This window comes from Salvelinus alpinus, chromosome 1 (assembly GCF_045679555.1).
Source record: "Salvelinus alpinus chromosome 1, SLU_Salpinus.1, whole genome shotgun sequence".
In the NCBI taxonomy this organism is placed as follows: Eukaryota; Metazoa; Chordata; class Actinopteri; order Salmoniformes; family Salmonidae; genus Salvelinus; species Salvelinus alpinus.
The window spans coordinates 11,551,067-11,564,119 of NC_092086.1; the positions used below are offsets into that span (position 1 = coordinate 11,551,067).

At 35.1% G+C, this 13,053-nt stretch overlaps 1 protein-coding gene across 3 annotated transcripts in view; it reads left to right on the top strand.

Moving 5' to 3' along the window:
• Positions 1-13,053, top strand: part of LOC139581409 (NACHT, LRR and PYD domains-containing protein 12-like) — a 234,075-nt gene that overhangs the window by 190,985 nt on the left and 30,037 nt on the right. For all 3 annotated transcript variants that reach the window (XM_071412172.1, XM_071411566.1, XM_071412903.1), the window contains 3 exons: positions 12,001-12,117; positions 12,493-12,577; positions 12,707-12,935. In XM_071412172.1, the coding sequence (XP_071268273.1) occupies positions 12,001-12,117; positions 12,493-12,577; positions 12,707-12,935 (431 nt within the window). The remainder of the gene's footprint in view (positions 1-12,000; positions 12,118-12,492; positions 12,578-12,706; positions 12,936-13,053) is intronic.

The window sequence follows — 13,053 nt, forward strand, 5'->3', positions numbered from 1 at the left end:
ACTGAGAGTGAGGCAGATATATATTATTACTGTGTAAAACCTAGCAGTACTACTGATTTCTCTGAGAGGGAGGCAGATATATATTATTACTGTGTAAAACCTAGCAGTACTACTGATTTCTCTGAGAGTGGGGCAGATATATAGTATTACTGTGTAAAACCGAGCAGTACTACTGATTTATCTGAGAGTGAGGCAGATATATATTATTACTGTGTAAAACCTAGCAGTACTACTGATTTATCTGAGAGTGAGGCAGATATATATTATTACTGTGTAAAACCTAGCAGTACTACTGATTTATCTGAGAGTGAGGCAGATATATATTATTACTGTGTAAAACCTAGCAGTACTACTGATTTATCTGAGAGTGAGGCAGATATATATTATTACTGTGTAAAACCTAGCAGTACTACTGATTTCACTGAGAGTGAGGCAGATATATATTATTACTGTGTAAAACCTAGCAGTACCACTGATTTCACTGAGAGTGAGGCAGATATATATTATTACTGTATAAAACCTAGCAGTACTACTGATTTCTCTGAGATTGAGGCAGATATATATTATTACTGTGTAAAACCTAGCAGTACTACTGATTTCACTGAGAGTGAGGCAGATATATATTATTACTGTGTAAAACCTAGCAGTACTACTGATTTCTCTGAGAGTGAGGCAGATATATATTATTACTGTGTAAAACCTAGCAGTACTACTGATTTCACTGAGAGTGAGGCAGATATATATTATTACTGTATAAAACCTAGCAGTACTACTGATTTCTCTGAGAGTGAGGCAGATATATATTATTACTGTGTAAAACCTAGCAGTACTACTGATTTCACTGAGAGTGAGGCAGATATATATTATTACTGTGTAAAACCTAGCAGTACTACTGATTTCTCTGAGAGTGAGGCAGATATATATTATTACTGTGTAAAACCTAGCAGTACTACTGATTTCTCTGAGAGTGAGGCAGATATATATTATTACTGTGTAAAACCTAGCAGTACTACTGATTTCACTGAGAGTGAGGCAGATATATATTATTACTGTGTAAAACCTAGCAGTACTACTGATTTCTCTGAGAGGGAGGCAGATATATATTATTACTGTGTAAAACCTAGCAGTACTACTGATTTCTCTGAGAGTGGGGCAGATATATAGTATTACTGTGTAAAACCGAGCAGTACTACTGATTTATCTGAGAGTGAGGCAGATATATATTATTACTGTGTAAAACCTAGCAGTACTACTGATTTATCTGAGAGTGAGGCAGATATATATTATTACTGTGTAAAACCTAGCAGTACTACTGATTTATCTGAGAGTGAGGCAGATATATATTATTACTGTGTAAAACCTAGCAGTACTACTGATTTATCTGAGAGTGAGGCAGATATATATTATTACTGTGTAAAACCTAGCAGTACTACTGATTTCACTGAGAGTGAGGCAGATATATATTATTACTGTGTAAAACCTAGCAGTACCACTGATTTCACTGAGAGTGAGGCAGATATATATTATTACTGTATAAAACCTAGCAGTACTACTGATTTCTCTGAGATTGAGGCAGATATATATTATTACTGTGTAAAACCTAGCAGTACTACTGATTTCACTGAGAGTGAGGCAGATATATATTATTACTGTGTAAAACCTAGCAGTACTACTGATTTCTCTGAGAGTGAGGCAGATATATATTATTACTGTGTAAAACCTAGCAGTACTACTGATTTCACTGAGAGTGAGGCAGATATATATTATTACTGTATAAAACCTAGCAGTACTACTGATTTCTCTGAGAGTGAGGCAGATATATATTATTACTGTGTAAAACCTAGCAGTACTACTGATTTCACTGAGAGTGAGGCAGATATATATTATTACTGTGTAAAACCTAGCAGTACTACTGATTTCTCTGAGAGTGAGGCAGATATATATTATTACTGTGTAAAACCTAGCAGTACTACTGATTTCTCTGAGAGGGAGGCAGCTATATATTATTACTGTGTAAAACCTAGCAGTACTACTGATTTCTCTGAGAGTGGGGCAGATATATAGTATTACTGTGTAAAACCGAGCAGTACTACTGATTTATCTGAGAGTGAGGCAGATATATATTATTACTGTGTAAAACCTAGCAGTACTACTGATTTATCTGAGAGTGAGGCAGATATATATTATTACTGTGTAAAACCTAGCAGTACTACTGATTTATCTGAGAGTGAGGCAGATATATATTATTACTGTGTAAAACCTAGCAGTACTACTGATTTATCTGAGAGTGAGGCAGATATATATTATTACTGTGTAAAACCTAGCAGTACTACTGATTTCACTGAGAGTGAGGCAGATATATATTATTACTGTGTAAAACCTAGCAGTACCACTGATTTCACTGAGAGTGAGGCAGATATATATTATTACTGTATAAAACCTAGCAGTACTACTGATTTCTCTGAGATTGAGGCAGATATATATTATTACTGTGTAAAACCTAGCAGTACTACTGATTTCACTGAGAGTGAGGCAGATATATATTATTACTGTGTAAAACCTAGCAGTACTACTGATTTCTCTGAGAGTGAGGCAGATATATATTATTACTGTGTAAAACCTAGCAGTACTACTGATTTCACTGAGAGTGAGGCAGATATATATTATTACTGTATAAAACCTAGCAGTACTACTGATTTCTCTGAGAGTGAGGCAGATATATATTATTACTGTGTAAAACCTAGCAGTACTACTGATTTCACTGAGAGTGAGGCAGATATATATTATTACTGTATAAAACCTAGCAGTACTACTGATTTCTCTGAGAGTGAGGCAGATATATATTATTACTGTATAAAACCTAGCAGTACTACTGATTTAACTGAGAGTGAGGCAGATATATATTATTACTGTGTAAAACCTAGCAGTACTACTGATTTCACTGAGAGTGAGGCAGATATATATTATTACTGTATAAAACCTAGCAGTACTACTGATTTCTCTGAAAGTGAGGCAGATATATATTATTACTGTGTAAAACCTAGCAGTACTACTGATTTCTCTGAGAGTGAGGCAGATATATATTATTACTGTGTAAAACCTAGCAGTACTACTGATTTCTCTGAGAGTGGGGCAGATATATATTATTACTGTGTTAAACCTAGCAGTACTACTGATTTCTCTGATAGTGAGGCAGATATATATTATTACTGTGTAAAACCTAGCAGTACTTCTGATTTCTCTGAGAGTGAGGCAGATATATATTATTACTGTATAAAACCTAGCAGTACTACTGATTTCTCTGATAGTGAGGCAGATATATATTATTACTGTGTAAAACCTAGCAGTACTTCTGATTTCTCTGAGAGTGAGGCAGATATATATTATTACTGTGTAAAACTTAGCAGTACTACTGAATTCTCTGAGAGTGAGGCAGATATATATTATTACTGTGTAAAACCTAGCAGTACTACTGATTTCTCTGAGAGTGGGGCAGATATATATTATTACTGTGTAAAACCTAGCAGTACTACTGATTTCTCTGAGAGTGAGGCAGATATATATTATTACTGTATAAAACCTAGCAGTACTACTGATTTATCTGAGAGTGAGGCAGATATATATTATTACTGTGTAAAACCTAGCAGTACTACTGATTTCTCTGAGAGTGAGGCAGATATATATTATTACTGTATAAAACCTAGCAGTACTACTGATTTCTCTGAGAGTGAGGCAGATATATATTATTACTGTGTAAAACCTAGCAGTACTACTGATTTCTCTGATAGTGAGGCAGATATATATTATTACTGTGTAAAACCTAGCAGTACTTCTGATTTCTCTGAGAGTGAGGCAGATATATATTATTACTGTGTTAAACCTAGCAGTACTACTGATTTCTCTGATAGTGAGGCAGATATATATTATTACTGTGTAAAACCTAGCAGTACTTCTGATTTCTCTGAGAGTGAGGCAGATATATATTATTACTGTATAAAACCTAGCAGTACTACTGATTTCTCTGATAGTGAGGCAGATATATATTATTACTGTGTAAAACCTAGCAGTACTTCTGATTTCTCTGAGAGTGAGGCAGATATATATTATTACTGTGTAAAACTTAGCAGTACTACTGAATTCTCTGAGAGTGAGGCAGATATATATTATTACTGTGTAAAACCTAGCAGTACTACTGATTTCTCTGAGAGTGGGGCAGATATATATTATTACTGTGTAAAACCTAGCAGTACTACTGATTTCTCTGAGAGTGAGGCAGATATATATTATTACTGTATAAAACCTAGCAGTACTACTGATTTCTCTGAGAGTGAGGCAGATATATATTATTACTGTGTAAAACCTAGCAGTACTACTGATTTCTCTGAGAGTGAGGCAGATATATATTATTACTGTATAAAACCTAGCAGTACTACTGATTTATCTGAGAGTGAGGCAGATATATATTATTACTGTGTAAAACCTAGCAGTACTACTGATTTCTCTGAGAGTGAGGCAGATATATATTATTACTGTGTAAAACCTAGCAGTACTACTGATTTCTCTGAGAGTGAGGCAGATATATATTATTACTGTGTAAAACCTAGCAGTACTACTGATTTCTCTGAGAGTGAGGCAGATATATATTATTACTGTATAAAACCTAGCAGTACTACTGATTTCTCTGAGAGTGAGGCAGATATATATTATTACTGTGTAAAACCTAGCAGTACTACTGATTTCTCTGAGAGTGAGGCAGATATATATTATTACTGTATAAAACCTAGCGGTACTACTGATTTCTCTGAGAGTGAGGCAGATATATATTATTACTGTGTAAAACCGAGCAGTACCACTGATTTATCTGAGAGTGAGGCAGATATATATTATTACTGTGTAAAACCTAGCAGTACTACTGATTTATCTGAGAGTGAGGCAGATATATATTATTACTGTGTAAAACCTAGCAGTACTACTGATTTATCTGAGAGTGAGGCAGATATATATTATTACTGTGTAAAACCTAGCAGTACTACTGATTTATCTGAGAGTGAGGCAGATATATATTATTACTGTGTAAAACCTAGCAGTACTACTGATTTCACTGAGAGTGAGGCAGATATATATTATTACTGTGTAAAACCTAGCAGTACCACTGATTTCACTGAGAGTGAGGCAGATATATATTATTACTGTATAAAACCTAGCAGTACTACTGATTTCTCTGAGATTGAGGCAGATATATATTATTACTGTGTAAAACCTAGCAGTACTACTGATTTCACTGAGAGTGAGGCAGATATATATTATTACTGTGTAAAACCTAGCAGTACTACTGATTTCTCTGAGAGTGAGGCAGATATATATTATTACTGTGTAAAACCTAGCAGTACTACTGATTTCACTGAGAGTGAGGCAGATATATATTATTACTGTATAAAACCTAGCAGTACTACTGATTTCTCTGAGAGTGAGGCAGATATATATTATTACTGTGTAAACCTAGCAGTACTACTGATTTCACTGAGAGTGAGGCAGATATATATTATTACTGTGTAAAACCTAGCAGTACTACTGATTTCTCTGAGAGGGAGGCAGATATATATTATTACTGTGTAAAACCTAGCAGTACTACTGATTTCTCTGAGAGTGGGGCAGATATATAGTATTACTGTGTAAAACCGAGCAGTACTACTGATTTATCTGAGAGTGAGGCAGATATATATTATTACTGTGTAAAACCTAGCAGTACTACTGATTTATCTGAGAGTGAGGCAGATATATATTATTACTGTGTAAAACCTAGCAGTACTACTGATTTATCTGAGAGTGAGGCAGATATATATTATTACTGTGTAAAACCTAGCAGTACTACTGATTTATCTGAGAGTGAGGCAGATATATATTATTACTGTGTAAAACCTAGCAGTACTACTGATTTCACTGAGAGTGAGGCAGATATATATTATTACTGTGTAAAACCTAGCAGTACCACTGATTTCACTGAGAGTGAGGCAGATATATATTATTACTGTATAAAACCTAGCAGTACTACTGATTTCTCTGAGATTGAGGCAGATATATATTATTACTGTGTAAAACCTAGCAGTACTACTGATTTCACTGAGAGTGAGGCAGATATATATTATTACTGTGTAAAACCTAGCAGTACTACTGATTTCTCTGAGAGTGAGGCAGATATATATTATTACTGTGTAAAACCTAGCAGTACTACTGATTTCACTGAGAGTGAGGCAGATATATATTATTACTGTATAAAACCTAGCAGTACTACTGATTTCTCTGAGAGTGAGGCAGATATATATTATTACTGTGTAAAACCTAGCAGTACTACTGATTTCACTGAGAGTGAGGCAGATATATATTATTACTGTGTAAAACCTAGCAGTACTACTGATTTCTCTGAGAGTGAGGCAGATATATATTATTACTGTGTAAAACCTAGCAGTACTACTGATTTCTCTGAGAGTGAGGCAGATATATATTATTACTGTGTAAAACCTAGCAGTACTACTGATTTCACTGAGAGTGAGGCAGATATATATTATTACTGTGTAAAACCTAGCAGTACTACTGATTTCTCTGAGAGGGAGGCAGATATATATTATTACTGTGTAAAACCTAGCAGTACTACTGATTTCTCTGAGAGTGGGGCAGATATATAGTATTACTGTGTAAAACCGAGCAGTACTACTGATTTATCTGAGAGTGAGGCAGATATATATTATTACTGTGTAAAACCTAGCAGTACTACTGATTTATCTGAGAGTGAGGCAGATATATATTATTACTGTGTAAAACCTAGCAGTACTACTGATTTATCTGAGAGTGAGGCAGATATATATTATTACTGTGTAAAACCTAGCAGTACTACTGATTTATCTGAGAGTGAGGCAGATATATATTATTACTGTGTAAAACCTAGCAGTACTACTGATTTCACTGAGAGTGAGGCAGATATATATTATTACTGTGTAAAACCTAGCAGTACCACTGATTTCACTGAGAGTGAGGCAGATATATATTATTACTGTATAAAACCTAGCAGTACTACTGATTTCTCTGAGATTGAGGCAGATATATATTATTACTGTGTAAAACCTAGCAGTACTACTGATTTCACTGAGAGTGAGGCAGATATATATTATTACTGTGTAAAACCTAGCAGTACTACTGATTTCTCTGAGAGTGAGGCAGATATATATTATTACTGTGTAAAACCTAGCAGTACTACTGATTTCACTGAGAGTGAGGCAGATATATATTATTACTGTATAAAACCTAGCAGTACTACTGATTTCTCTGAGAGTGAGGCAGATATATATTATTACTGTGTAAAACCTAGCAGTACTACTGATTTCACTGAGAGTGAGGCAGATATATATTATTACTGTGTAAAACCTAGCAGTACTACTGATTTCTCTGAGAGTGAGGCAGATATATATTATTACTGTGTAAAACCTAGCAGTACTACTGATTTCTCTGAGAGGGAGGCAGCTATATATTATTACTGTGTAAAACCTAGCAGTACTACTGATTTCTCTGAGAGTGGGGCAGATATATAGTATTACTGTGTAAAACCGAGCAGTACTACTGATTTATCTGAGAGTGAGGCAGATATATATTATTACTGTGTAAAACCTAGCAGTACTACTGATTTATCTGAGAGTGAGGCAGATATATATTATTACTGTGTAAAACCTAGCAGTACTACTGATTTATCTGAGAGTGAGGCAGATATATATTATTACTGTGTAAAACCTAGCAGTACTACTGATTTATCTGAGAGTGAGGCAGATATATATTATTACTGTGTAAAACCTAGCAGTACTACTGATTTCACTGAGAGTGAGGCAGATATATATTATTACTGTGTAAAACCTAGCAGTACCACTGATTTCACTGAGAGTGAGGCAGATATATATTATTACTGTATAAAACCTAGCAGTACTACTGATTTCTCTGAGATTGAGGCAGATATATATTATTACTGTGTAAAACCTAGCAGTACTACTGATTTCACTGAGAGTGAGGCAGATATATATTATTACTGTGTAAAACCTAGCAGTACTACTGATTTCTCTGAGAGTGAGGCAGATATATATTATTACTGTGTAAAACCTAGCAGTACTACTGATTTCACTGAGAGTGAGGCAGATATATATTATTACTGTATAAAACCTAGCAGTACTACTGATTTCTCTGAGAGTGAGGCAGATATATATTATTACTGTGTAAAACCTAGCAGTACTACTGATTTCACTGAGAGTGAGGCAGATATATATTATTACTGTATAAAACCTAGCAGTACTACTGATTTCTCTGAGAGTGAGGCAGATATATATTATTACTGTATAAAACCTAGCAGTACTACTGATTTAACTGAGAGTGAGGCAGATATATATTATTACTGTGTAAAACCTAGCAGTACTACTGATTTCACTGAGAGTGAGGCAGATATATATTATTACTGTATAAAACCTAGCAGTACTACTGATTTCTCTGAAAGTGAGGCAGATATATATTATTACTGTGTAAAACCTAGCAGTACTACTGATTTCTCTGAGAGTGAGGCAGATATATATTATTACTGTGTAAAACCTAGCAGTACTACTGATTTCTCTGAGAGTGGGGCAGATATATATTATTACTGTGTTAAACCTAGCAGTACTACTGATTTCTCTGATAGTGAGGCAGATATATATTATTACTGTGTAAAACCTAGCAGTACTTCTGATTTCTCTGAGAGTGAGGCAGATATATATTATTACTGTATAAAACCTAGCAGTACTACTGATTTCTCTGATAGTGAGGCAGATATATATTATTACTGTGTAAAACCTAGCAGTACTTCTGATTTCTCTGAGAGTGAGGCAGATATATATTATTACTGTGTAAAACTTAGCAGTACTACTGAATTCTCTGAGAGTGAGGCAGATATATATTATTACTGTGTAAAACCTAGCAGTACTACTGATTTCTCTGAGAGTGGGGCAGATATATATTATTACTGTGTAAAACCTAGCAGTACTACTGATTTCTCTGAGAGTGAGGCAGATATATATTATTACTGTATAAAACCTAGCAGTACTACTGATTTATCTGAGAGTGAGGCAGATATATATTATTACTGTGTAAAACCTAGCAGTACTACTGATTTCTCTGAGAGTGAGGCAGATATATATTATTACTGTATAAAACCTAGCAGTACTACTGATTTCTCTGAGAGTGAGGCAGATACATATTATTACTGTGTAAAACCTACCAGTACTACTGATTTCTCTGATAGTGAGGCAGATATATATTATTACTGTGTAAAACCTAGCAGTACTTCTGATTTCTCTGAGAGTGAGGCAGATATATATTATTACTGTGTTAAACCTAGCAGTACTACTGATTTCTCTGATAGTGAGGCAGATATATATTATTACTGTGTAAAACCTAGCAGTACTTCTGATTTCTCTGAGAGTGAGGCAGATATATATTATTACTGTATAAAACCTAGCAGTACTACTGATTTCTCTGATAGTGAGGCAGATATATATTATTACTGTGTAAAACCTAGCAGTACTTCTGATTTCTCTGAGAGTGAGGCAGATATATATTATTACTGTGTAAAACTTAGCAGTACTACTGAATTCTCTGAGAGTGAGGCAGATATATATTATTACTGTGTAAAACCTAGCAGTACTACTGATTTCTCTGAGAGTGGGGCAGATATATATTATTACTGTGTAAAACCTAGCAGTACTACTGATTTCTCTGAGAGTGAGGCAGATATATATTATTACTGTATAAAACCTAGCAGTACTACTGATTTCTCTGAGAGTGAGGCAGATATATATTATTACTGTGTAAAACCTAGCAGTACTACTGATTTCTCTGAGAGTGAGGCAGATATATATTATTACTGTATAAAACCTAGCAGTACTACTGATTTATCTGAGAGTGAGGCAGATATATATTATTACTGTGTAAAACCTAGCAGTACTACTGATTTCTCTGAGAGTGAGGCAGATATATATTATTACTGTGTAAAACCTAGCAGTACTACTGATTTCTCTGAGAGTGAGGCAGATATATATTATTACTGTGTAAAACCTAGCAGTACTACTGATTTCTCTGAGAGTGAGGCAGATATATATTATTACTGTATAAAACCTAGCAGTACTACTGATTTCTCTGAGAGTGAGGCAGATATATATTATTACTGTGTAAAACCTAGCAGTACTACTGATTTCTCTGAGAGTGAGGCAGATATATATTATTACTGTATAAAACCTAGCGGTACTACTGATTTCTCTGAGAGTGAGGCAGATATATATTATTACTGTGTAAAACCGAGCAGTACCACTGATTTCTCTGAGAGTGAGGCAGATATATATTATTACTGTGTAAAACCTAGCAGTACTACTGATTTCTCTGAGAGTGAGGCAGATATATATTATTACTGTGTAAAACCTAGCAGTACTACTGATTTCTCTGATAGTGAGGCAGATATATATTATTACTGTGTAAAACCTAGCAGTACTTCTGATTTCTCTGAGAGTGAGGCAGATATATATTATTACTGTGTTAAACCTAGCAGTACTACTGATTTCTCTGATAGTGAGGCAGATATATATTATTACTGTGTAAAACCTAGCAGTACTTCTGATTTCTCTGAGAGTGAGGCAGATATATATTATTACTGTATAAAACCTAGCAGTACTACTGATTTCTCTGATAGTGAGGCAGATATATATTATTACTGTGTAAAACCTAGCAGTACTTCTGATTTCTCTGAGAGTGAGGCAGATATATATTATTACTGTGTAAAACTTAGCAGTACTACTGAATTCTCTGAGAGTGAGGCAGATATATATTATTACTGTGTAAAACCTAGCAGTACTACTGATTTCTCTGAGAGTGGGGCAGATATATATTATTACTGTGTAAAACCTAGCAGTACTACTGATTTCTCTGAGAGTGAGGCAGATATATATTATTACTGTATAAAACCTAGCAGTACTACTGATTTCTCTGAGAGTGAGGCAGATATATATTATTACTGTGTAAAACCTAGCAGTACTACTGATTTCTCTGAGAGTGAGGCAGATATATATTATTACTGTATAAAACCTAGCAGTACTACTGATTTATCTGAGAGTGAGGCAGATATATATTATTACTGTGTAAAACCTAGCAGTACTACTGATTTCTCTGAGAGTGAGGCAGATATATATTATTACTGTGTAAAACCTAGCAGTACTACTGATTTCTCTGAGAGTGAGGCAGATATATATTATTACTGTGTAAAACCTAGCAGTACTACTGATTTCTCTGAGAGTGAGGCAGATATATATTATTACTGTGTAAAACCTAGCAGTACTACTGATTTCTCTGAGAGTGAGGCAGATATATATTATTACTGTGTAAAACCTAGCAGTACTACTGATTTCTCTGAGAGTGAGGCAGATATATATTATTACTGTATAAAACCTAGCGGTACTACTGATTTCTCTGAGAGTGAGGCAGATATATATTATTACTGTGTAAAACCGAGCAGTACTACTGATTTCTCTGAGAGTGAGGCAGATATATATTATTACTGTGTAAAACCTAGCAGTACTACTGATTTCTCTGAGAGTGAGGCAGATATATATTATTACTGTGTAAAACCTAGCAGTACTACTGATTTCTCTGAGAGTGAGGCAGATATATAGCATTTTGCAAAAAAACATGATTATTTGTCCTTCTGAAATGAAACCATCAAGTGATAGATTTTAAACAAATACATGTCTGTCATTGAACAACCCCATGCCATGATTAGATAGTGAAAAAACACCAATCTCTTTAAAAATTTAACAAAACAATAAAAGCTAATTTATGAACGTTTCTGAAAATGGATATATAGCGTTTTGGAATGAAACTCTTCTTATGTTTCCCCATCTGAGCTCAGAGTAGATGAGAGATGTAATGTTTGTCTCTGTTGTGTTGAAGCCCAATCAAGCAGGAGAGACCAGCCTCCCCTGTACCCAGCTGTGTGTCCATGAAGAGTGACTGGTCTATGAATCAACCTATATACTTTAGAGAGGGAGACTTTTCTACTGAACAAAGGTAAGAAGAACTCATGGGTCATGGTCAGTGAGTTAAACAACACTGTCTCTAGTCATTTCTCATCTCCCATTTTACCATTTCTATTTGTTGTTTTCATAATCCATAGGCTAATCCTTTTGTCCATTTTCATAGTCCTAAAACAATATTAAACAAACACAACATTCCCTCCCTCCGTGTGTGTGTGTGTGTGTGTGTGTGTGTGTGTGTGTGTGTGTGTGTGTGTGTGTGTGTGTGTGTGTGTGTGTGTGTGTGTGTGTGTGTGTGTGTGTGTGTGTGTGTGTGTGTGTGTGTGTGTGTGTGTGTGTGTGTGTGTGTGTGTGTGTGTGTGTGTGTACTCCCTGGATGAGGAGATGTAATCTCATGTTTTGTCCACAGAAACCAACAGGAGAGATCAGAGTCAGAGATTCTCAGTGGTCAGTCTTCCCAGAGTCATCAAACAGACCTGGACTCCATATTCAGTGTATGTGGTCCTGTTATGTACATTTGTTTTTGTTTACATCAAGTAAAGTTGATCTGTCAATCATTCATTAATGTCTTGAAGAGAAAGCATTTAGTCTCTTGCTTAACTTATTTACTTGATTTATTTCAGTTGCTTGAAGAGAAAATTATGACATTTGTGAAGAACGAGCTGAAGATGTTCAAGAGGATCCTTAGTCCAGAACTCCCAGAAGGCTTTGAGAGTCAGAAGCAGGATAAGGAAGTGGTGGATGCTGAAGATGAGAAGCAGGAGAGCAGTGCCAGAGAGGGGGCTCTGAAGATCACACTGCACATCCTGAGGAAATTGAACCAGAAGGAGCTTGCTGACACACTGGAGAAATGTAAGATCTGTGTGCTTCATGTTGAATGATGTTTTATAACATTTAAAATCTGTAGCTAAAGTACAGCTAAAGTAGCTGTGTAACTCAATGATATTGTAGCAGCCTTAACACAACACCT